The 26,035-nt window shown below is 45.7% G+C and overlaps 1 protein-coding gene and 1 long non-coding RNA gene across 3 annotated transcripts; one reads left to right on the top strand and one right to left on the bottom strand.

Moving 5' to 3' along the window:
- Positions 1 to 183: 183 nt before the first annotated feature.
- Positions 184 to 5,848, top strand: LOC138645635 (uncharacterized). The gene is made up of 2 exons (XR_011314746.1): positions 184 to 261; positions 5,567 to 5,848. It is a non-coding gene; the product is annotated as an uncharacterized lncRNA (long non-coding RNA).
- Positions 4,298 to 25,620, bottom strand: LRR1 (leucine rich repeat protein 1). Of its 2 annotated transcripts, XM_069735073.1 has the most exons (4): positions 25,317 to 25,620; positions 22,081 to 22,179; positions 14,189 to 14,916; positions 4,298 to 5,801 (listed from the first exon to the last, which is right to left on the bottom strand). In XM_069735073.1, the coding sequence occupies exons 1-4, from the start codon at positions 25,500 to 25,502 to the stop codon at positions 5,546 to 5,548; spliced, it is 1,269 nt and encodes a 422-aa protein (XP_069591174.1). In that variant the 5' UTR covers positions 25,503 to 25,620; the 3' UTR covers positions 4,298 to 5,545. The 2 variants fall into 2 exon arrangements, 1 of the variants encoding a protein (XP_069591174.1); XR_011314745.1 differs by lacking the exons at positions 4,298 to 5,801; positions 22,081 to 22,179; positions 25,317 to 25,620 and adding an exon at positions 15,512 to 20,998 and having other exon boundaries at positions 14,784 to 14,916.
- Positions 25,621 to 26,035: the final 415 nt, after the last annotated feature.

Raw genomic sequence — 26,035 nt, 5'->3', positions numbered from 1 at the left:
GGTTGTATTGCAAAAGAGGGGGCGGAGTCATACACGCGACTAACCTATCAGTAGACTCGCTGTTTTGAAGGGATAACCAATAAACCAGTGAAAGGGCGGGACTGGTAAGACATGACTGGACCAACAGCGAATAGCAAACGACATAGCATTGTCAGGGCGGCGTTAGAAAGCTTGACAGAGGGCTGCTAGTGAGACACGTACACGGTGTATGGGCTTCAGATAAGCTTCGACAAAATGGCGTTCTGATAAGAAAGACGGAAGGCAAGTAGATGAAGTTTTTGTTGCCCATCGCAACCAATCACAGAACAGCTTTCATTTCCCAGGAGCACAATAAGAAAAGCTGCACTGTGATTGGACAACAAATGCAGTCTTAGCTTTAGCAATAGCTTGGCTTTTCCCTTTCTCCCAATACCGCACTTGGAGTTATCTCCATGTCTGGGGGAAGGCGACAACATCAGCAGCATTTATACTGACATTATGAAAACCACGGCTGCGCTCCCTGGAAGCTGTGGGATGCGTCTGTTAGTTCGATTTTCATTACTGGGTTTGTGCAGCAGCGCCAGCAAAAGCCTATAGACATCCGCCGCGCTGAGCGGAAGACGGTGTGCCCAGTTTGCGGATTTCCTACAACCCCCTTCATTGTGCAGAAGCAATGCTGCAGAGGAAAGCACAGAAGAGAGCGAGGAGTTTTGAGGCTCTGATGAGTTGGGGACGTGTCAATAGAACATTCCTCGTATTAGCCACTTATTCTGCTGCTGCTGCAGGGCAAATCCAAGTATGTCTGTGCCAATACGTGACACACCTAATGCGGCTGCAGACGGAACGACCATTCCCATAAGAAAACATCCCGCAGCTGGGCGCACTCCGCCAGACGGGGACACTTGGGTTACCAGCCAGGGCACTGGTTACTATGATGGAGTCATCGAGGATTGGAAAAGGGGAAAAAGAAGAACAGATCTCCAGAAATAGCGCCACCTTTCTACATGGTTTGCATCTGGGACTGCAGTCAAGCTGCATTAAAATTAATAGGGATTTGCAGAGATAAAGGGAATTGAATTAATGGGGTCCTGCAGGCAAGCAATACGTTATATGGAGGAGTCGGCACTTATCAGGAAGCCTGGCATATGTTATCTATGGAAGTAGTGGTATAGGTAATACTTTATGTAAATCAGGCTGGAAGTGCACAGGGGGCGGCACTGCACCTGGACAGGTGAGAGCAGAAGAGTTACACCATAGTGCCATCCCGGCTGATAATAATCATGTACACGACACATAGCAGCCGCAGTGGACGGTCACACAGATAGGTTTAATGCCACTTTTTAACATCATTTAGACGTCCATTTTTTACTGGGACTCACTATAATCTATGGGGCTCCATGTATTTCATAGACCGAGTGTTCTGCAACCAGTCACAGACACAGGATTCATTTTGATTCGAGTAATAGAGCAACACTTGGCAATAAAAAATCTATGGGTGCAGAATAGTGAGTGCAGCTCTGGAGTATAATACAGGATGTAACTCAGGATCAGTAATGTAATGTATGTACACAGTGACTGCACCAGTAGAATAGTGAGTGCAGCTCTGGAGTATAATACAGGATGTAAACTCAGGATCAGTAATGTAATGTATGTACACAGTGACTGCACCAGCAGAATAGTGAGTGCAGCTCTGGAGTATAATACAGGATGTAAACTCAGGATCAGTAATGTAATGTATGTACACAGTGACTGCACTAGCAGAATAGTGAGTGCAGCTCTGGAGTATAATACAGGATGTAAACTCAGGATCAGTAATGTAATGTATGTACACAGTGACTGCACAAGCAAGAATAGTGAGTGCAGCTCTGGAGTATAATACAGGATGTAAACTCAGGATCAGTAATGTAATGTATGTACACAGTGACTGTACCAGCAGAATAGTGAGTGCAGCTCTGGAGTATAATACAGGATGTAACTCAGGATCAGTAATGTAATGTATGTACACAGTGACTGCACTAGCAGAATAGTGAGTGCAGCTTTGGAGTATAATACAGGATGTAAACTCAGGATCAGTAATGTAATGTATGTACACAGTGACTGCACCAGCAGAATAGTGAGTGCAGCTCTGGAGTATGATACAGGATGTAACTCAGGGTCAGTAATGTAATGTATGTACACAGTGACTGCACCAGCAGAATAGTGAGTGCAGCTCTGGAGTATAATACAGGATGTAACTCAGGATCAGTAATGTATGTACACAGTGACTGCACCAGCAGAATAGTGAGTGCAGCTCTGGAGTATAATACAGGATGTAAACTCAGGATCAGTAATGTAATGTATGTACACAGTGACTGCACCAGCAGAATAGTGAGTGCAGCTCTGGAGTATGATACAGGATGTAACTCAGGGTCAGTAATGTAATGTATGTACACAGTGACTGCACCAGCAGAATAGTGAGTGCAGCTCTGGAGTATAATACAGGATGTAACTCAGGATCAGTAATGTATGTACACAGTGACTGCACCAGCAGAATAGTGAGTGCAGCTCTGGAGTATAATACAGGATGTAAACTCAGGATCAGTAATGTAATGTATGTACACAGTGACTGCACCAGCAGAATAGTGAGTGCAGCTCTGGAGTATGATACAGGATGTAACTCAGGGTCAGTAATGTAATGTATGTACACAGTGACTGCACCAGCAGAATAGTGAGTGCAGCTCTGGAGTATAATACAGGATGTAACTCAGGATCAGTAATGTATGTACACAGTGACTGCACCAGCAGAATAGTGAGTGCAGCTTTGGAGTATAATACAGGATGTAAACTCAGGATCAGTAATGTAATGTATGTACACAGTGACTGCACCAGCAGAATAGTGAGTGCAGCTCTGGAGTATGATACAGGATGTAACTCAGGGTCAGTAATGTAATGTATGTACACAGTGACTGCACCAGCAGAATAGTGAGTGCAGCTCTGGAGTATAATACAGGATGTAAACTCAGGATCAGTAATGTAATGTATGTACACAGTGACTGCACTAGCAGAATAGTGAGTGCAGCTCTGGAGTATAATACAGGATGTAAACTCAGGATCAGTAATGTAATGTATGTACACAGTGACTGCACTAGCAGAATAGTGAGTGCAGCTTTGGAGTATAATACAGGATGTAAACTCAGGATCAGTAATGTAATGTATGTACACAGTGACTGCACCAGCAGAATAGTGAGTGCAGCTCTGGAGTATGATACAGGATGTAACTCAGGGTCAGTAATGTAATGTATGTACACAGTGACTGCACCAGCAGAATAGTGAGTGCAGCTCTGGAGTATAATACAGGATGTAACTCAGGATCAGTAATGTATGTACACAGTGACTGCACCAGCAGAATAGTGAGTGCAGCTCTGGAGTATAATACAGGATGTAACTCAGGATCAGTAATGTATGTACACAGTGACTGCAGCAGCAGAATAGTGAGTGCAGCTCTGGGGTATAATACAGGATGTAACTCAGGATCAGTACAGGATCAGTAATGTAATGTATGTACACGGTGACAGCACCAGCAGAATAGTGAGTGCAGCTCTGGAGTATAATACAGGATGTAACTCAGGATCAGTAATGTATGTACACAGTGACTGCAGCAGCAGAATAGTGAGCGCAGCTCTGGAGTATAATACAGGATGTAACTCAGGATCAGTAATGTAATGTATGTACACAGTGACTGCACCAGCCAAATAGTGAGTGCAGCTCTGGAGTATAATACAGGATGTAACTCAGGATCAGTAATGTATGTACACAGTGACTGCACCAGCAGAATAGTGAGTGCAGCTCTGGAGGCTAATACAAGATGTAACTCAGGATGGGGTGTGGGAGCAGCTTCCTGCCTGGTGTTATTTTAGGTTGCATATTACTTTCGATATGAATCACGCTCTCACCAATGTAAATGAGGGCAGCCAGAAATGCAAAGTGTTTTGTTTGTGTCCTATAGTCTCAGCAGCCACTATGAGGGGTGAGAAATGGAGAAAATGGGAAATTATTTAATTTCAGCTACAGTTCTTTTATGACGAAGCAATGAAGTCTCTGCTCTCGCTGGTATTTGTGACACTGACAGCTGCTGCCATTATTGCTGTCATCTGGCATTGAGCTGCTTTTCCTGTTAACCCTTAGCCAGCGCCACGGGTCTGATTTAGTTGTAAAGTTACACAATACAGATCTCAGAGGAGACCCCCAGAACCTCCGGCTGTACAAAAATGTCTTGCACTGAGCGTGCCCGATGAGCCAGGTGTAAATGATCCTGGATGGAATCATTTCTAAAAACAGGTTCAATAAATAAAAGTTAAATTTATTAAAATGTAAAAATATGCTAATTTTCCATTAATATGTGTCCAGGAGATGTCACGAGTCTAAACAGATCATTATGCTGTAACGTCAATTTTGTCAACCATTTACACAAGCTGTTAAGACTATGGCTGAGGCACGTCTACTGAAGTATAGGCAACGGTTTATTCTCCCATCCCCCCACATAGGGTAGGTGGCGGGGGTAGATATGGGAGAAGCATAATACTCCATGATTCTGCAAAAACCATAACCCACCTGATCACACATCAGCAGGTACATTCCTCATATATAGTGTCTGAAGACAATAACCACAACCAGTGCTATCATAGTGCCATCCTCGGATTGGCCCTTAGGTCATGCTCAATAAATCAGAAAAACCTGCACCCCCATCCACCTGACGGTGACCACAGACAGTATAAGCATCAACGAACCCACGTGCTACCAGTCCAAAAACTGTAAGAGTCGATGCACGCCACAGCAGCCAATTTACTACTTACAGCCAAGGCCACTTGTTATCCAAACTCGAACATTAAAGCCCCCATACACGGGACTAATGTTGGCTGCACCCGCCGATATCGACGGGTTCGACCAATGATCCAATGTGTCTGGGGGTGTGACTGACCGATAGTCGGGGAAGAGGTCACTCGGGTATGCCCAACTTCAGACTGCTGATTGCTTTGTTCTCCCGGAGATGGGAATAACCCTTGAAGAACCTGCTCTAGATGCAGTGAGCGTCTCCATGTGCGAGAGCAAACATTGCTACAAACCATTCATTAATAGGAACCTGGGGTAAAGCACATTCCCCATGTCTATGATATGACATGTGCAGGGTTTATAGGGGAAGGGAATGAACCTCAGGTCCTACCGGCCCACAGGTTGCTGCACCAGGTATGACATCTTCTGGAAGATGAAGATTTTCTGCCTGGGGTGCCTAACTGAAGTCTCTTGTAACGCAACTTTACATATCAAGCACATGATTTACTATTTACAGCGCCTCGTGTGTGAAATCGTAAATGCAGCGAGTGCAACTTTCCTTTTGGAAACTATGAATTGCACTGCATTGTAGCAGGGGTGTTCATGAAATGATGGGGCCTGTAGTCCGTTACCACTGCTCCATACAATACAGCTTATCTATTCACTATGAATCAGAAAGAAGGGCTGCCAAGGCACAAGGCTCCGCGATAGCAGATTGTGAGACAGATCTGAGGCGCTCCGCTGGCAGCTCCTCACTTTACACTCTGGTGCTTTGCAGGTATTTATCCAGGAACATGGAGTAGCAGGTGAGGGAGCAGAAGTAGCAGATGATGGGGGCCTCAGTGCCCCCCATGGAGTCCACAAGGACGACTGCCTGAGACACCTGGTGCAGATTCATTACAACAATCGTCTGGATGAAGGAAGACAAGCACGGCCCGCCACAGTCACACGTCTTGGCCACCGACAGATCTTGGCACAGGTGTTTGGGGATTACTTGTGGTCCGTATGGGATTCTAAATAAAGAAATAAAAAATTAAATATTACTAACTTAAAAAACAAACATCTTGTCCTGCCCTCATTTCTTTTCTTTCAGCATTCTGTACAGTGGATCTCTTACATGCGGTCACAGTTGCACAAGAGAATACAAAGCAGTAATCGTAACGTTTAGATTTTACAAGGAGCCGAGAATTAGGTCAGTGACCAAGTGTGGAAACAGAAAAGAGGTCAAGGAATGCTCCATCTCATTAATAGAAAAAAAAAACAAAAAACAAAACACACTTATCTCATTCGGGATTTTGGGTGGCGAGCTGCACGAGAGGCAATGGCAGCCATACGGGTTGTCACACAGCTTTCTGAGGACCAGAAAAGTAGCAGGATATACAGTGTAAAGGTTAAGAACAATGACGAGCGTCGGATGGAGAGGAGGAAAGCAGCCAGCATGGACTCTGGAAGAGACGTCTGTGCAGTGACGGATGACACTTCTGTGATGGAGGAGTCTGGGTTTGGTGATTCCAGGAGGACCTTACCCCCTGACTGCATTGTGCCCCCAGTACAGATGGTGGAGGAGGATAACTATGGGCTCTTATCAGGGGTCGGCCTCTGCCCCTTAGTTCCAGTGATGGGAAATCTTAATACTAACGTAAAACATTGTGGACAGTTGTAGCTTCAGCTTTGTGGGATCAGTTTGGGGGAAGACCCTTTTCTGTTCCCCATGACTGATCAGTGCACAAGGTCCATACAGAAATGGAGGTGGAAGAACATTAGCGGCTGCACAGAGACCGGACATCAGCCCCAGCCAACACCTTTGGGATGAACTATTGGCCTCCGCCAACATCAGGGTCTGATCCCACAAAGGTTCTAATGGATGAAGCGGCAAAATTCTTATAGATAATTGGGACCTGTTCTCCTCAACATATTCATTAATGATCTGGTAGAAGGTTTACACAGTAAAATATCGATATTTGCAGATGATACAAAACTATGTAAAGCAGTTAATACAAGAGAAGATAGTATTCTGCTACAGATGGATCTGGATAAGTTGGAAACTTGGGCTGAAAGGTGGCAGATGAGGTTTAACAATGATAAATGTAAGGTTATACACATGGGAAGAAGGAATCAATATCACCATTACACACTGAACGGGAAACCACTGGGTAAATCTGACAGGGAGAAGGACTTGGGGATCCTAGTTAATGATAAACTTACCTGGAGCAGCCAGTGCCAGGCAGCAGCTGCCAAGGCAAACAGGATCATGGGGTGCATTAAAAGAGGTCTGGATACACATGATGAGAGCATTATACTGCCTCTGTACAAATCCCTAGTTAGACCGCACATGGAGTACTGTGTCCAGTTTTGGGCACCGGTGCTCAGGAAGGATATAATGGAACTAGAGAGAGTACAAAGGAGGGCAACAAAATTAATAAAGGGGATGGGAGAACTACAATACCCAGATAGATTAGCGAAATTAGGATTATTTAGTCTAGAAAAAAGACGACTGAGGGGCGATCTAATAACCATGTATAAGTATATAAGGGGACAATACAAATATCTCGCTGAGGATCTGTTTATACCAAGGAAGGTGACGGGCACAAGGGGGCATTCTTTGCGTCTGGAGGAGAGAAGGTTTTTCCACCAACATAGAAGAGGATTCTTTACTGTTAGGGCAGTGAGAATCTGGAATTGCTTGCCTGAGGAGGTGGTGATGGCGAACTCAGTCGAGGGGTTCAAGAGAGGCCTGGATGTCTTCCTGGAACAGAACAATATTGTATCATACAATTATTAGGTTCTGTAGAAGGACGTAGATCTGGGGATTTATTATGATGGAATATAGGCTGAACTGGATGGACAAATGTCTTTTTTCGGCCTTACTAACTATGTTACTATGTTACTATAACCGCAAAATCTAGTAGAATGTCTTCCCAGAAGAATGTTCCCATCTATGAACCAATTGAGAATCTAAGGTTTCATACAAGTGTCCATCACAGAGAAGCCTGGAGTTCTCACCCACGTGGATTTTGCCTTTGATTCTCCCCTGGTTAAATGTCATGAGATGTTTCACTGTGAGGCAGGAGGCCAAGGACTGATGGAAAAGTCTCTATGTAAACAGGTCATGCCGTCCTGGCTGCTGGCAGCACTTCATAATCTACACAGGAGGCTTCTCAGCGCCAGAACAACACACGATCCATTGTCACAAAACATTTTGGAAGGGAAGAGAAACCCATCCAGGGTGTAAGTGTGTGCTAGAGAAATCACGGGGAAGATGGATCCCCAGCAATAGGAGAGTTACATGCGCCACTACAAGCGGGCACCATGGGTGGTCACCAGTTTCTGGCTAAGCGACTACCTGGACACAGAGCCCTGCCCAGCATACAGTCCAAGGAAGGCTTCTTTCACACTAGCGTCGGATTCCAACGCTAGCGTTTGCTGCATTGCACAATGGGTGCAGCGGATGCATTTTTCCGGCGCATCCGCTGCCCCATTGTAAGGTGCGAGGAGGAGGTGGGGGCGGAGTTCCGTCCGCGCATGCGCGGTCGGAAAAAGCGGTCCGTCGGGAGAAAAGAACGTTACATGTAGGGTTTTTTTCTCCCGACTGTCCGCCAAAGCACGACACATCCGTCGCAAGATGGATGCGAAGTGTGCCAATCTGTCGCAAATGCGTCGTCAATAGAAGTCTATGGGGAAAAAAACACATCCTGCAAGCACTTTTGCAGGATGCGTTTTTTCTGCAAAACGACGCATTGTGACGGATTTAAAAAAACGCTAGTGTGAAAGTACCCCAACAGAAGACCGACCCAGACACACTGCGACACTCAGTAATCGGCCATCAGCTCTGGTCATCCCTTTATTGTTTTCTTAGGCACAGCACCTTGTCCTGAGGTAAAAAATAAATAAATCCAAACCTTCTGGCGTTACATTTTTGAGAGTCAGCGTGTGGACACCCTGACTGATCCCTACAACAAAGGAGCCATGTCCACTTTCTTCGGCTTCCCCTTTCCAGAAGTCTGTATTGTGCTTCTGCCACTCTCCAAGAAACGAAGAACAAAAACTAAGGCCGAGAGCAGAGTATTCGGAGCAGCTCCTATTACAGTGGACGGGAGCGGCACAGCAGGAGCTTCTGCATTATGTGCCGCTGGGTGAGAGAACAAGGCTTCATAAGCTACCATATTCTCTGTCTTCAGTGCAATAATGGGAAAGATGAGCCTGAAAGAGGAGAATGAAGTAGAACGGAACGTCCATAGAAAGAGACCCTTTTCTTAATGTAACATACGTCTTACAGTGAAACACATGGAGGGAAGAACCAAACCCAGCATTCCCAGAGCATAGAGGGCCGTGGAAAATCCCCCCAACTGTGGACAGAGGAATTGGGCGACTGCCTCATATGTTCTGCAAAAGACTATGAAGAATCTGCCATAACGGATCACATCCAGACGTTGTGGGTTTTTCACAAAACACGGAGCCATGAGTCTATGGGCGTGCTCACATGTGTTTTTATGCAGCCAAGTTGTCAGTTTTTGAGCTGAATTGCAGAACAATCTCACCCACTCATGGGTGGGAAAAAAATTAAAGTGGTTCTCCATGACTAGGATATTGGGGATTATCAGATAAATGAGGGTCCAACGCCTGGCTGTACAGAGTCAGGACAGCTCCATACACTGTGGTGCCCGTACTTGGTACTGCAGCAATGCTCCTATTCACGTCAACAGAAGCTGAGCTGCTGCCAGCCAAGAGCGGCCCCTACATTTACCGAGCTGTGATGTTTTGGCCCCGTAGACTTTGAACTTGCAGTGAGCAGCATAGAGTCAATATGTGGGGTTGTTGAAGGTCAGAAGCCTCCAATCTGATACGTATGAGGTTATATAATGCAAACATACTTGGGCTTTACAGGGATTTGCCAGGACTACGATGGTTAGGATACTGAGCATTGTAGTCCCAGCTAATCCATGTAAAGCCCAAGTATGCTGTCTGCAATATACAACCTCACCCAAACAGGTATGAGCATGCTGTGACCCAATATATCAGGGACAACCCTTTCTGTGCGGTTCCCCCTTTGTTCTACTTTCTATAGGCGCACCCTCCCTCCCCTCAATATCTGGATTGCTGGTACTCCCACGTGTCAGAGCAAACATTTATTGCACATCCAATTATCAAGTTTAATGCTCTGCCTGTTTTTATGTTAAAAGTTCTGCAACTTTCCATTCTACATTTTCTATTCCTTTATTCCTTTCTAATGTTAAGATCTTTGTTTGCATCTAAAGACTGAAATCCTGTATGAACCGAATAACTTGGGTCTGCTTTCATGTTAGGGCAGGAGAGGGACTTGTGCAGCTGATTGATAATGGCCTATCCCCCTGGATATATCAGAAGCAAAGTGTCAGCTGTGAGCAGGTTCAGAGCCTGTGGTGTATACCAGGGGTGTCAAACTGCATTCCTCGAGGGCCGCAAACCATGCGTGTTTTCAAGATTTCCTTAGCATTGCACAAGGTGCTGCAATCATTATGTGTGTAGGTGATTAAATTACCACCTGTACAGTACAAGGAAATCCTGAAAACATGACCTGTTTGCAGCCCTCGAGGAATGCAGTTTGACACCCCTGGTGTATACGCCAGACGAATCTATGGAGGTCCATTCCCCAGAAGGCGGCCAAGACTGTCCTCGTGGGACACATCAAGTCTTTACGCATCCTGCGCTTTTCTATTCAGAGACGCAGTAGAAATACTGTACTCCGAGGGGTATATGTTTCTGTTTTTCTTTTATAATGGGAACTTATGGGCGATGTATCCAACTCCATGCCTATAGTGGGATATGTCAGTCAGAAATATACCTTTGACACAACCTATATATATTATGTGAATATACAGTGCCTTGCAAGTATTTGGCCCCCTGGAACTTTTCAAGCTTTTTCCACATATCTTGCTTCAAACATAAACATACCAAATGTAAATTTTTGGTGAAGAATCAACAACAAGTGGAAAACAATGGTGAAGTTGAACAAAATTTATTGCTTATTTTAAATTTTTGTGGAAAATCAAAAACTGAAAAGTGAGACGTGCAATATTATTTGGCCCCTTTATTTTCAGTGCAGCAAACTCACTCCAGAAGTTCATTGTGGATCTCTGAAAGATCCAATGTTGTCCTAAATGCCTAATGATGATAAATATAATCCACCTGCGTGTAATCAAGTCTCCGTATAAATGCACCTGCTCTGTGACAGTCTCACGGTTCTGTTTAAAGCACAGAGAGCAACATGAAGGCTAAGGAACACAACAGGCAGGTCCGTGATACTGTTGTGGAGAAGTTTAACCCCTTAATGACAGCCAATACGTCTTTTAACTGACCTGAGATAAGAGAATAGCCTCCCCATACAGGTGACAATCCAGCAGCTGTCGGCTGTACACTATAGCTGACAACTTGCTGCATTAGCCACGATCAGTGTTTGCACCGTCCAAATCTGTTTAACCCCTTAGATGCTGCTGTCAATAGTGACTACATAATATAAATGGTTAGCAGAGTGTGGGGGCTTCCTGTTTATCCCCATCGGCCCCCAGGGAGATCATGATTGTGTGGTCCTGATGTTTGCCATGGCAATTCATGAGCAAATTGCGGCCTTAGAGTCTGACGGCTGTTGTAACCTGTTCAGAAGTTAGAGACTTTTAGATGGTAAAAACACACATTTTCATTTCTGTCATGCCACTTTGCATCAATTCCTGAAAAGCACCTGAAGGGTTAATAAACGACCTGACTGCAGTTTTCAATATGACAGAGGGTGCTGTTTTTAAAATGGTATAAGGTTTGGGGGTTTCCCAATATATGGGTCCACTCAAGGCACTTTAAGCATGGATAGGTCCCTAAAAAAAATAATTTTGTAAGTTTTCTTGAAAAAAAATGAAAAACTACTGCTACATTTTTAAACCTCCTAAAATACTAACAAAGTAAAATAACATTTTACATATGGTGCTGATGTAAAGCAGAATGTGGGAAATGTTATTTATTAATGTTTTGCTGTGATATGACTATCTGGATTAAAGGGATAATCATTCAAAGCTTGAAAACTGCTAAATTTAACATTTTTCTCAAATTTGATATGTTTTATAAATAAACACAAGACATCAACCTAAATTTATCATCATAATAAAGTATACTGTGTCACAAAAAAAAGAATCTCAAAATCACTGGGATTTGTTGAAGGATTACAGAGTTATTACCACATAAATTGAACTGGTCAGATTTCAAAAATTTGGCTCTGTCACTAGCCAGATTTGGATACAAAATGATTTCCAAAACTTTAAACATCCCAAGGAGCACTGTGCAAGCGATGATATTGAAATGGAAGGAGTACCATACCACTGCAAATCAACCAAGACCCGGCTGCCCCTCTAAACTTTCATCTCAAACAAGGGGAAGACTGATCAAAGATGCAGCCAAGAGGCCCATGATCACTGTGGATGAACTGCAGAGGTCTACAGCTGAGATGGGACAGTCTGTCCATAGGACAACAATCAGTCATACACTGCACACATTTGGCCTCTATGGAAGAGTGACAAGAAGAAAGCCATTTCTCAAAGAAATCCATAAAAAGTGTTGTTTAAAGTTTGCAACAAGCCACCTGGGAGACACACCAAACATGTGGAAGAAGGTGCTCTGGTCAGATGAAACCAAAATCGAACTTTTTGGCAACAATGCCAAACGATATGTTTGGGGTAAAGGCAACACAGCTCATCACCCTGAATACACCATCCCCACTGTCAAACATGGTGGTGGCAGCATCATGGTTTGGGCCTGCTTTTCTTCAGCAGGGACAGGGAAGATGGTTAAAATTAATGGGAAGATGGATGGAGCCAAATACAGGACCAATCTTGAAGAAAACCTGTTGGGAGTCTGCAAAAGACATGAAACTGGGACGGAGATTTGTCTTCACACAGTACAATGATCCCAAACATAAAGCAAAATCTACAATAGAATGGTTCACAAATAAACATATCCAGGTGTTAGAATGGCCAAGTCAAAGTCCAGACCTCAATCCAATCGAGAATCTGTGGAAAGAGCTGAAAACTGCTGTTCACAAATGATCTCCATCAAACCTCACTGAGCTCGAGCTGTTTGCCAAGGAAAAATGGGCAAGAATTTCAGTCTCTTGAAGCACAAAACTGATAGAGACATACCCCAAGAGACTTGCAGCTGTAATCGCACAAAAGGTGGCGCAACAAAGTATTAAGTTAAAGGAGCCGAATAATATTGCACGCCCCACTTTTCAATTTTTTAATTAACAAAAAAATTTAAAATAACCAATACATTTCGTTCAACTTCACCATTGTGTTCCACTTGTTGTTGATTCTTCACCAAAAATTTACATTTGGTATCTCTATGTTTGAAGCATGATATGTGGGAAAAGGTTGAAAATTTCCAGGGAGCCGAATACTTTCGCAAGGCACTGTAGCTTAACCCCTTCATGACCGGGGGATTTTTCGTTTTTCCGTGTTCGTTTTTCGCTCCCCTCCTTCCCAGAGCCATAACTTTTTTATTTTTCCGTCAATTTGGCCATGTGAGGGCTTATTTTTTGCGGGACAAGTTGTACTTTTGAACGACATCATTGGTTTTAGCATGTCGTGTACTAGAAAACGGGAAAAAAATTCCAAGTGCAGTGAAATTGCAAAAAAAGTGCAATCCCACATTGGTTTTTTGTTTGGCTTTTTTGCTAGGTTCACTAAATGCTAAAAATGACCTGCCATTATGATTCTCCAGGTCAGTACGAGTTCATAGACACCAAACATGACTAGGTTATTTTTTATCTAAGTGGTGAAAAAAAATTCCAAACTTTGCTAAAAAAAAAAAAAAATAAATAAATTGCGCCATTTTCCGATACTCGTAGCGTCTCCATTTTTCATCATCTGGGGTCGGTTGAGGGCTTATTTTTTGCGTGCCGAGATAACGTTTTTAATGATAGCATTTTGGTGCAGATACGTTCTTTTGATCGCCCGTTATTGCATTTTAATGCAATGTCGCGGCGACCAAAAAAACGTAATTCTGGCGTTTCGAATTTTTTTCCCGCTACGCTGTTTAGCGATCAGGTTAATACTTTTTTTTAATTGATAGATCGGGCGATTCTGAGCGCGGCGATACCAAATATGCGTAGATTTGATATTTTTTTTTATTGATTTATTTTGATTGGGGCGAAAGGGGGGTGATTTAAACTTTTATGTTTTTTTTTATTTTTTTCACATTTTTTTAAACTTTTTTTTTTTAACTTTTGCCATGCTTCAATAGCCTCCATGAGAGGCTAGAAGCAGGCATAGCACGATCGGCTCTGCTACATACATAAATTCAGAGTCAGGAAAGTGTTAACCCCCTCTCCCCAGATAAAAAACAAGCAACCCCCCAGATCAAACTGCATGTCACCCCCTACCTGTAGCCAATTGTCGCCCTTGAAGCGGTTTCCAATAATGTAAGCGGGACCTTCAGTAGGATGTCGGGAGCCATTGGATTCGCTTTTGAAAAGGGATTCCCATAGAGATCCAGATTCTCCAGCGCCAGCATTTTGAAGCTGTTGGGAAGATATGGAAGCTTGTTTTTGGTGGCGGAGAAGAAGCGCAGTTTACTCAGCTTGCCAACGGCAAACGGCAACTGCACCAGTTCATTTCCGTCCAGCTTCAGGCTGACAAGTTCTGTGAAGTTGCAGAACTGGACAGGGAGAGCCTTCAGTTTGTTTTCACTCAAGTCCAAAGACCTCAGAGACTTTCTCCAGGTGGAGTCACACAACTCGACCTCGAACGTCTCCAGAAAGTTGCAGTGCAGGCTCAGCTCCTGCAGACACAGGAGGTCCCCGATGGTCTTCGGCAGCTTCTTGATGTGGTTGTTGCTGAGGTCGAGCTTCTGAAGTCTCTTGAGGCAGAGCATCCGCATGTCCATCCGAGCCAGCTTACAGAAGGAGACCTGGAGATGCTCCAGGGAGTACGGGAAACTCTTTGTCAGGGGATAGTCTTTCTTGCAAGAAATAATCATTCTGGTTCTGGGTTTTTCAATTTCAGAGGTCTTGGCGGGAGTCAGGCGGGAGAGTGGCAAAGGGCTGGCATCGGTGCCCTTGTGTGCTAAAGTCACAGCAGAAAGGAAGTTCTTCAGGTTGCAAACATCAGCCTGAAACAAAGGAAATATAGAAATGCTAGTCAGAAATAACAGAAATTTGGTAGTATAGAAGTGTGCATTGTAATGTATAGGCTGTGTCTGGTGCCGCAGCTCGGGCACACAATGGTGGCTCCATTAATGGCCATGCAGGTGTCGGGAATGAAGGAGGTCATTTCCTGCAGCTCTCCCCAAACTGCAGGATTGAAGTTAAAGGGGGCAACAGCTTAAAATGCCAAGGCCAGCCAGCCATTTATAAAGGCAAAAATAATGGCATAAATGGATCCATGTGCAGGTGCTTCGCTCGTCTGCTGTGACCGACATACAGGGGCCGTGTCATTATAATAGTGCACGCTACGATTCTCTAATGACCACGTGAAAATACACTCTTGCACTAGCACATGGGCCCACACTGGTCAGCGAGCTGTCCATGGGCAGTCCAGTTAACCAAAAACATACCTGTCCAAACAAGGTCTAAGTTCACATGATCAATCTCCGATTTAAAGTCCAGAAAAAAAAAAAATTCTATCTTCAGCCGGCTTTCAGTCATGGAGGCGTGACTGTAACGTTAACTAGCAATTTTGGGAAAGGAAAAAAATATAGTTCTTACCGATAACGGTATTTCTCTGAGCCCATGACGGCACCACGGAGAGAGGGGATCCGCCCACCAAGGACAGGAAACCTACGGATAAAAAGGCGGTACCACTCTCCTGCATCAGTTGTTTTACATAGAGAACGATGGGAGACTACTAAACATTTGTTAAATTTTAACTGTTTATCATAACGAGATACCGCGTGTTTAAAGACTATAAATAGACTATGGCACTAATTTGATGTGCGCACCCATAAGTGAAGGGAGGGAATGTACGGGTGCCGTCATGGGCTCAGAGAAATACCGTTATCGGTAAGAACTATATTTTTCTCTGATCGCCCATGACGGCACCACGGAGAGAATTGCATAGATAGTACATTCAGGGAGGGACCACCGCCTCCAGAACCCTTTTACCGAAAGTAAGGTCTGAAGAGGAGATTAGGTCCAATCTATAGTGCCTATAGAATGTGGATGGTGAGGACCAGGTAGCAGCTCTACATATCTGGTCTATGGAAGCTCCGGCCTTCTCCGCCCAGGAAGTCGCTACTGCTCTTGTTGAGTGAGCCTTAATCTCCCCGGGAACAGACATCCCACTTGCCGAGTATGATAGACTGATGGCGTCCGTGATCCATCTTGCTATGGTGGCTTTAGATGCTTTTTTCCCTTTCCGGGGACCCTGGAAACACACAAACAGAGAGGAATCCTCCCTACTCTCTCTAGTGACTTCTAGGTAGTGTAAGAGACATCTTCTTACATCTAGTGTATGTAATGTTTGTTCCTCCTTATTTTTAGGATTGGGACAGAAGGAGGGGAGAGATATCTCTTGAGACCTGTGAAATTTTGAAGCCACTTTTGGGAGATATGCTGGGTCTGTTTTTAAAATGACCCTATCCTCTAGGAATTGTGTGTAGGGAGGGTTAGCTGAGAGAGCCTGTAAATCGCTAACCCTGCGGGCCGAAGTGAGGGCGACTAATAGAGCTGTTTTGAGGGATAGATTTTTTATTGTAGATTCGTGTAATGGCTCAAATGGAGAATTAGTCAGGGCTTTAAGGACCAAGTTTAAGTCCCATTGAGGAACAACTTTTACTGGAAGAGGCCTTGATCTTCCTGCCGCCCTGATGAATCTAGCGACCCACCTATTTGAGGCTAAATCAAAATTGAATAGGGCTCCCAAAGCTGCCACGTGAACTTTTAGGGTGTTAGTGGCTAAACCCATCTCCAACCCGTTTTGTAGGAACTCTAATATGGAATTAAGGGGAATTTCTTTCCCTATTTTTGCACCTGATGATGACAGAAACTTTTTCCATATCTTGCCATACTGTCTTGTTGTAACAGGCTTCCTACTTTGTAACAGAGTTGAGATCAAGCCCGGAGAGAACCCCCTGCTTTCTAGTAATTTCCTTTCAAGAGCCAAGCTGTCAAGTGCAAGTTCTTGACCTGCGGATGACAGACTGGGCCCTGTGACAACAGATCTTGGAGGTCTGGTAATACCCAAGGGTCTGATATTGATAACTTCCTCATCCATGAGAACCAAGGCCTCTTCGGCCAGAACGGGGCAATTAAGATGACCAGCGCCCCGTCCTCCCGAATCTTCCTCAGCACTGCTGGAATCAGAATAAGAGGAGGGAAGGCATAGACCAGATGGTGACCCCAAGATATCAGGAAGGCGTCCACAGCTACTGGGTTCCCCAGGGGAGATAGGGAGCAAAAGGAGGTTACTTTTTTGTTTAGATGACTCGCAAAGAGATCTATTTTGGGAACGCCCCATCTTTCTGTGATCTGGGTGAATATCGCCTGATTTAGTTCCCATTCCCCCTGTTTTAGACTGGACCGGCTGAGGAAGTCTGCTTTGTAGTTGTCCACTCCCCTTATGTGTAAGCTTGTTAGGGATAAGAGGTTGCTCTCGGCTATTTGCAGGATTGAATTGGTCACCTCCATTAGATTTTTGGAACGGGTGCCCCCCTGGCGATTTAGGTAAGATACTACCACCCGATTGTCCGACATTACTCTTACATGGTGAGAGTGAAGGACCCCCAAGAATTCCTGAAGGGCAAATTTTACTGCAAGGAGCTCCTTCATGTTGGAGGATTTGTTGACTGTGGATGGAGACCAAGTGCCCTGGGTTACTAGGTCGCCCAGATGAGCCCCCCACCCTGAAGGGCTTGCATCCGTAGTCAGGACTTTCGAGATCTGAATTACCCACGGGACTCCCTGGGAAAGATTTTCCTGCGATTTCCACCATGTTAGAGAGTGATTGGTGCGAGGAGATAAAGTCAACTGCCCGTCTAAATGCCCTCCTAGATGGATTTGCTCCGATAATATCTGCCATTGAAGTTCTCTTGAATGTAATTGGGCCCACTGGACTGCAGGGATGCAAGAGGTCATAGAGCCTAAGAGGGACATGGCCTGACGGAGTGTTATGGAGGGGAGAGATTGGGTTCTCGATACTAAACTTTTTAGTTTTTGTATCTTGTACTCCGGGAGACGACATTCCATCTTTTTGGAGTCTAGAGTGAGACCCAGGTACTCCTGGACCTGAGAAGGCATTAGTCTGGACTTTCCCATGTTTATTAGCCAGCCCAATTCCTTCAAAGAATGCATCACTATTGCCAGTTGATCCTCGCAATGTTGCGGGGAGGAGCCTATCACCAAGAAATCGTCCAGATATGGAACGATTAGGGTATTTTCTTCTCTGAGGTGAGCCATTACCTCCGCTATCATCTTTGTGAAAATCCTCGGAGCTATGGCAAGACCAAATGGTAGAGCTGAAAACTAGAAGTGTTTTAGGACTCCCCTGATGTGAACTGCCATCCTGAGGAATCTCTGGTGATCTTTGTGTATTGGGACGTGATAATATGCGTCCTTTAAGTCCAGGACCACCATGAAGCATTGGGGAAACAACATCTTGATAGATGACTTTATCGTTTCCATCTTGAATGCTTGAATCTCCAGGAAATCGTTTAATTTCTTTAGATTTATAATAGTCCTGAAGGAACCGTCTGGTTTCTTCCTCAGGAATAGAGGGGAATAGTACCCTTGCCCTCTTTCTTGTGGGGGAACCTCCAGGAGTACACCCTTTTTTACTAACTCGATGACCTCGTTTTCCAGAGCCAGCTGTTCTTCTGCCGAAGATCTTATGGATGTCATCATAAAAGAGGGACGGGGGCATCTTTTGAATGTCAGCCTCAGGCCTGATTCTATAATGTTCAGAATCCATTGACTGGAGGTAATCTTTTTCCAGGCTGGAAGAAAGAGAGATAACCTCCCTCCCACCTGGGGCGAACCTTCATTGAGAAGGTTTCTTGTTATCAGTGGGGTTTTTGTTAAAGATGAACCCCTTGTTTTTGTTCCTCTTATCCTCCCACTTTCCCTGGCCTCTCCCAGGGTTCTTGCGGAAAAACCTCTTGTTCCGAAAGGGCTTCCGGTAAGAGGGGAGACCAAGGGAGGGAAAGGACTTTTTCTTGTCCCCGGCTTTTTCCAGGATGTCATCTAATGTGGAACCGAACAAAAACTCCCCTTCGCAGGGGATAGTACATAGTTTTGTTTTTGTTTGCAGATCGCCAGGCCAATTTTTAAGCCAGAGGGCACGCCTGGCCGCATTAGCGAACACTGCTGACCTGGCGGCTAACCTGATAGAGTCTGCTGAGGCGTCAGCCAGAAAAGCCGCCGCTCCCCTTATTACAGGTAATGTTTTCAGCATCGAGTCTCGGGAGGTTTTCCCTTTTAATTGACCCTCTAGTTGATTTAACCAGATCATTAGGGAGCGGGATGTGCAAGCTGCTGCCACTGCTGGTTTCAGGCCTCCTCCCGCTGACTCCCAAGAGCCCTTGAGGAAGGCGTCCGCCTTCTTGTCCATAGGGTCTTTTAGGACCCCCATGTCCTCAAACGGGAGAGCGAATTTCTTTGATGCTTTGGCTATTGCTACATCTAATTTGGGGGCTTTTTCCCAGAAGGAACAGGATTCATCCTCGAAGGGGTATTTCCTTTTCGGGGTTAGGAGAGTCTTTTTCATGGGTTTTTTCCATTCCTTTTTAATTAACGCTGCAATTGCTTCGTTAAGCGGAAAATCTCTTCTCTTTTTTTGTTCTAATCCCCCAAACATGATGTCTTGTGCTGACTTTTTGGGGTGGGAGTCTACTAGTCCCATAGTACTCCTCACTGCCTTTATGAGGCCATCAGTGTCCTCTAGCGGGAAACAATTGTGACCTCCTGAGGAAGAAGTGGATGATGAGGATAAGGAGGAGGAGTCGGAGGATGCTGAACTCGCACTATCACTGTCAGATTTAGAGACTGGGGACGGGGACCTGTGTCTGGTCCTTCTCCGTTTTTTTCCCCTTTTTAGGGATCTAAAGGTGTCTTCCACCTGTTCTTTAATCAGGTTTTTAAGATCTGTTGCAAACCCGGGCAGGCTTTCAGATACTGTTTGCTGTATGCAGGAATTGCATAGCTGCTTCTCCCATGCGGGTGGAAGATCCTCTTTACAGATGGCACAGGCTTTGTGCTTTGTTTTACCTACGCTTTTCCTCCCCTAAAAGAGACAAATAATAATCTTACTGTCTCTAACTTTCACGAAGATCAACTTACCACCTCCAGGACCCATAAATACCGGTTGGGGATTCTCAGCCTCTGGCTTTTTCCCCGACGCCGTGCTGGACTCCTTGCTGTGTTGAGACCTTTGGCGTTCTTTGCCGGTGTCCTGGTAACTTTTCTGCTATCGCCTTTTTTGCTGCTGCTGAGGCGATGCTGTAGGTGGAGGTGATCCAGGCAGGGGAGACGCCGGGTCGCTCATACTGCTGCTGGTCTGCTGCCAATAACGCTGGCTGCGCCTGATGCTGCGACGATTAGTAGCTCCTAAGGCTCTTGCTGATAAACTGCAGAGCCGCTGAGAGGAAGTAAATCCCCCATTTTAAAGCTCCCGCCGCTTTCCCCGGCGCCTGCGCAGTAGCGCTTAACCGACGGCGAGGAGCGCCGAACGCCGGCGCCTGCGCAGACGCTTCTGCGGCGCCTTTGGAACGCCCAAGCGACCTATCCTTTGGCGACGCCTGCGCAGACGCTTCTGCGGCGCCTTTGGAACGCCCAAGCGACCTATCCTTTGGCGACGCCTGCGCAGACGCTCCTATCGGCGACGCCTCCCAGCGTCTCGCGAGACCAGCGCAACTCCTGGCATGCGCCGTACTCACAAGATGGCCGCCCGGAGTGCAGATATGGCGCTGCTGACCGGCACCCCCGGTCCTATGCAGACCCTACTGCGTGGCTCTGCATACCCGATGGCGTGCAGTGTGCAGGCTGACGCGTGCTAGGGGAGGGCCACGCCGCACCTCCCGCAACCACAGAGGGACCCCCCTGGATGTTGCCGCTGCTGCATCTTACCTGGGGAGGTGACCGCGAACTCCTTGTCACCTCCCCCGCACACCCTGTCGGCCCACTGGCTTCCAGCGGTGGCGCTTCGGGTCACCACCCTAGCCGAGGCAGAGGGACCCCAGCTGCCTGAATCGGACTGGTTGGCCCCGGAATTCCAACGACGACTGGTAACCATGTATAAGTATATAAGGGGACAATACAAATATCTCGCTGAGGATCTGTTTATACCAAGGAAGGTGACGGGCACAAGGGGGCATTCTTTGCGTCTGGAGGAGAGAAGGTTTTTCCACCAACATAGAAGAGGATTCTTTACTGTTAGGGCAGTGAGAATCTGGAATTGCTTGCCTGAGGAGGTGGTGATGGCGAACTCAGTCGAGGGGTTCAAGAGAGGCCTGGATGTCTTCCTGGAGCAGAACAATATTGTATCATACAATTATTAGGTTCTGTAGAAGGACGTAGATCTGGGTATTTATTATGATGGAATATAGGCTGAACTGGATGGACAAATGTCTTTTTTCGGCCTTACTAACTATGTTACTATGTTACTATGTATGTAAGTCCGTAGGTCTCCCATCAAGGACAGGAAACCAACTGATGCAGGAGAGTGGTACCGCCTTTTTATCCGTAGGTTTCCTGTCCTTGGTGGGCGGATCCCCTCTCTCCGTGGTGCCGTCATGGGCGATCAGAGAAAATAAATAAATAAGAGCAATTCTGCCATTCATTGTGTGTGTTTTTTAACGTAGTTCACTAAATGGTGATCGATGTGGAGTGGTAAGATAGTTGTCTCCAGACCGTGCACTGCGCCTCCTGTGGTATGCAATCACCACCGCTTCTGCCTGGATTGACTTCTACTTTGCCCCTTGTGTCTGCACATGTCTTGTTCCCTACTGCACATATGAAAGAAGCCGAGAGGATGATATAGAAGGCATCCACTTAAACCAAGGCAGAAATGGCGGCGATTGTGGGCACAATAGAGGCGCCAAGCTCAGCGGCCACTAAACCGATTGGCGCAGGAGAATTCTAAAAGACATTTTCTTAGGTATGTGGTGCAGTTGGGCACTTAGAAAGTGGTTCCAGGAGTTCTATTAAAAGGCCTAAAAGCTGACGGATACGGTTTCTATAGGGAGAACCTGGGGACATGTTCCCTTTAACGATATGGGGCTCTCCGCCTGCCATGGCAAATTATTGGTTTCTGGTGTGCTGTATAAATACACTCACACTTTTACCTTGCTGAGACATATATCCACCGCCGGCTCTCTAAGTCGTATTGTGGCCTTTCCTTCGCTTACAAACTTGGAAAACAAATTCTCAATGTTCTCCTGCAGCTGTTTGGGAGAGAGGAGACAAGCGATTAGAGTCAGAGGTGACATAAACCAGATACCAAGGGTGCAAAACTGCATTTACCAAGTATATCGACTAGAAACTATACTGTAGTAGTGTCACACTGTGCAACAGATTACAAGTCTTCGACTTTAAGAGTAGAAAATAAGCTGTGAGAGTCAATCAGCAGTCATTAGTAACCTACTAAATGGCCAATGTTCAGTACACCATTCATCGTCTTGGGAATCCAGACTGCAAAGTCAAAGTAATCTCTTCGCACAGAAGAAACACAAGATCACTGTGCGCCTCCATAGGGATCATGCAGGCTGATCAGGAGGTCAGAAGAGATTTTACCTGAATCGGAATGTAGAGCGCATGCGCCACCTAGTGGGAGAATTTAGTATACTCGCTCTGCATATAATGGGAGTTTTCATCACTTCGACATCTGCAGAATTACTAAATGAATTTTAGCATAGGAATGTTCAGGCTGTGGACCTGATCCTAATACGGGACCATTCAGAAAGGAGTAAAACCGTGTAGTTAAAGATACATAAGTGGAAAATAGCAATGACTGAAAATCAAAGCAAAACCGGCTTAGTTGCCCATCGCATTTCGATTTTCTGGAGCTATAAGTAAAATGTGCGACATGTGATGACAACATAAAAGTGAGAAAAAACTATTTGCGTGTTGGAATATTCAAGCACAGAATCTGCTGTGACACTTTCAGAATAATTCTGGAAAATGTGCTTCCCATAGGAAATGCCATGTTGGGTGAAAGAACTCGCCCTTTGACTGTTTACGTCCGTGGTGCCCAAATACTACAGAAGAGACCGTGAACAGCATTGGAGCATTGTACAAGTGTAGTCCTAGAAAGTCAGCCAGGCTGACTGGTGTGGAACTACAGGTGCCACAAACCATGGTATCGAGCAAAATCTGTAGTCCCTTTTGGCCAAGGATCTTGTCACTTCCACCTAGACATGTTAAAGGAATGGCTTATGCCACAGATGAACTATGCTTGGCAGATCGTCCTCCATCAGCAGGATGGTGCGCCTCCCCACAAACATTTGGATGTTGGGCCCGAACAACAATTGTTTGCCATGCTATAATGTGCGTGACAACCCGGCAACACCGCTTCTGATTGGGGGTAAAATCATCACCGCCAGTCAGAGAGCAGCGGTTCCCACACTGTCAAGAGACAGTGTGAGCGCTCAGCTGTGATCAAAGGTATAAACTTTACCTCCGGTCACAGGTGTCAGCAGATGGGACAACCACTCCCATCATCTGACACCCACTACCGCTAATAACAGTGAGAGCAGGAGTGTTAATTAAAAAAAAAAAAAAAAAAAACACTGCGTGAGTTCCCCTGTATTTTTGACAGCCAGCCAATCAAAACTCACAAGCTGGGGGCTACAACCCTCAGCTGTCAGCAAGGCTAGTTATCAAAAATACAAGGGTCCTCACACCAATATTTTTAATTACTAATCCATGGGCTTGATGTCACCAGACAATACAAAGGTGACATCAACCCCACAAATATGAACCCCACTTGTCAGCGCTACAGGGCAAGTGCCGGGCAAAGCGCCAGAATTGGTGCAGCTAATAGATATGCCTTTTCTGGGTGGCTGCGGGCTGCTATTTTTAAAGGGACTCTGTCACCTGAATTTGGAGGGAACAATCTTCAGCCATAGAGGCTGGGTTTTCGGGTGTTTGATTCACCCTTTCCTTACCCCTTGGCTGCATGCTGGCTACAATATTGGATTGAAGCTCACTCTCTGTCCTCCATAGTACACGCCTGTGCAAGGCAAGATTGACTTGTGCAGGCATGTACTACGGAGGACAGAGAATGAACTTCAATCCAATATTGCAGCCAGCATGTAAGGAAAGGGTGAATCAAACACCCGAATCCCCCGCCTCTATGGCTGAAAATTGTTCCCTCCAAATTCAGGTGACAGAGTCCCTTTAAGGCTGGATGGGGAAGGAGGGGTGGGCCAATATCTATGGCCCCTCACCCAGCCTGAATAGTAGTCCCCAGCTGTCTGCTTTAGCATAGCTGGTTGTCGAATAATGAAAAAAAAAAAAAAAAATTGGGGTGAGGACCCTTATATTCTTGATTACCAGTCTTGCTGAGGGTTGCAGCCCCCAGCTGTCATCGTTTTGCCTAGCTGGTTATCAAAAATACGGTATAACCCACGCCCTTTTTTCCCCCTCATTGATTTAGAGCGCAAGCTGATGGATACTCTCATTAACCGCTCCTGCGCTCAGCTTTTAGTGGCAGCAGGAGTTGGCTGACGGGAGCAGTAGTCCCATATGCTGACACAAATGACCTGAGGTAAACTGTATACTGTCAATCACTGCTGCGGGCTCACGCTGTCATTTGACAGTGTGGGAACTTAGGCTGTCTGACCGACACGTATCACAACCAAAATCGTGGCGTCTTTAGGGGGCAATTACATGCTGCAAACACAGTGCTCTGACTGCCAGCTTTGGGGCATATGTTTGCACTTTTAGATCTTTACGGAGAGACGTAAGTTCCATGGAGCTATTCATACTCACTGGGTTCTATACCTAATATACGAGTGCGGTACCTTTGCATGGACTTTAGCATATTTTGGTGATCCTGTTGTGCACATTTTATATACTTGCTTTTGGTGCAGTTAGCTGATCACATTTATATTAGTTTTCTCGGGGTTCTTCTCACAAACTTTGTCTGAAATTTATATCTCAGCTCTAATACCGCAGCTATCTGCACAAATAGTTTGGGTTGTCCGAATTGTGGGAGACTTGCCGATACCGCATGTGTAGCCGCCACCGCGACATAGAACGGGAGGTCCAGCGCGCCCGGAATCAGGATCACCGCACATATAGAGCTCCCGTGCCCCATTCTGATTAATAGGAGTCATGCATTGGGAACTTCACTGGCCGCCCCTCATGTGGGGGACCACCTGACCGACATAGGGGATAACAAACATGATGGGACTTGTAGGACCCTAACAATGGAAATGCCATTCACTGACTGATTCAGAATATCTGATAATCCGGCACTATTCTGGAGGAAAGGAATGTTACAGAGTCCGTAACCTGCACTCATCAGGCATTGCTGCTGCAGAACCTCTCCCCACAGTGATAAGGAGCGGGCACTCGCCTTGTATCTGGAGCCAGCCTTGTCCTTGATGGTACAGACCATCAGGTAGATGGGCCCCCGCTGCCCGCAGCCTTTCTCCTCCTGCCGCCCCACAGACAGCACGGCCCGGGTCCCTCTCCCCCTATTCCTCATGCCGAATGTGGGAAGCAGCCGGCTCACCACCTCCACCTCACACTGCAGCTTCATGGCGCCGAATTCCGCTGTTATTCCGCCTGGGTCATAGAGAGCAGAGGCCGCTCCGCACCGCTCTATCCCACCATGGCAACCACAGCTTTGTGTTCCCGCGCATCAGCTCGGTGACGTCATTGCACCTCCAACTGCGCCAGGATGATAGAGAGGACGGACTAGAAAGCCGCAGTCTCTATGGTTATTGTTGGGGACTTGTGTGTACCGGGCAAATGTGGCCGTTGTCAATAGAACCAATAACACAAATAGCTTCAAAATGAAAGCTCTATTTTTGCTCTTACTCCTGTTAACCCCTTTATGTCTGGGTGATTTTTCTTTTCTTCCCTTCTTTTAATGGAGAGCCATAATTTCTTTTTAATTTTTGCGAGACGAGTTGTAGGTGTGAACAGCGCCATTCACTTTACTGTACAGTTAATCGTAAAACGTGGGATGGAATAGTTAAAAAATAAATATAAAAATGTCTGCCTGTTTTTTTGGGGAGCTCTGATCACGTTTTACTCCATTTTCCTGGACTGAAAGATTCTTCGCCGTTT

Source organism: Ranitomeya imitator, chromosome 1 (assembly GCF_032444005.1).
Source record: "Ranitomeya imitator isolate aRanImi1 chromosome 1, aRanImi1.pri, whole genome shotgun sequence".
NCBI classification, from domain to species: domain Eukaryota; kingdom Metazoa; phylum Chordata; class Amphibia; order Anura; family Dendrobatidae; genus Ranitomeya; species Ranitomeya imitator.
This window is presented reverse-complemented; position numbering and strand designations above follow the sequence as displayed.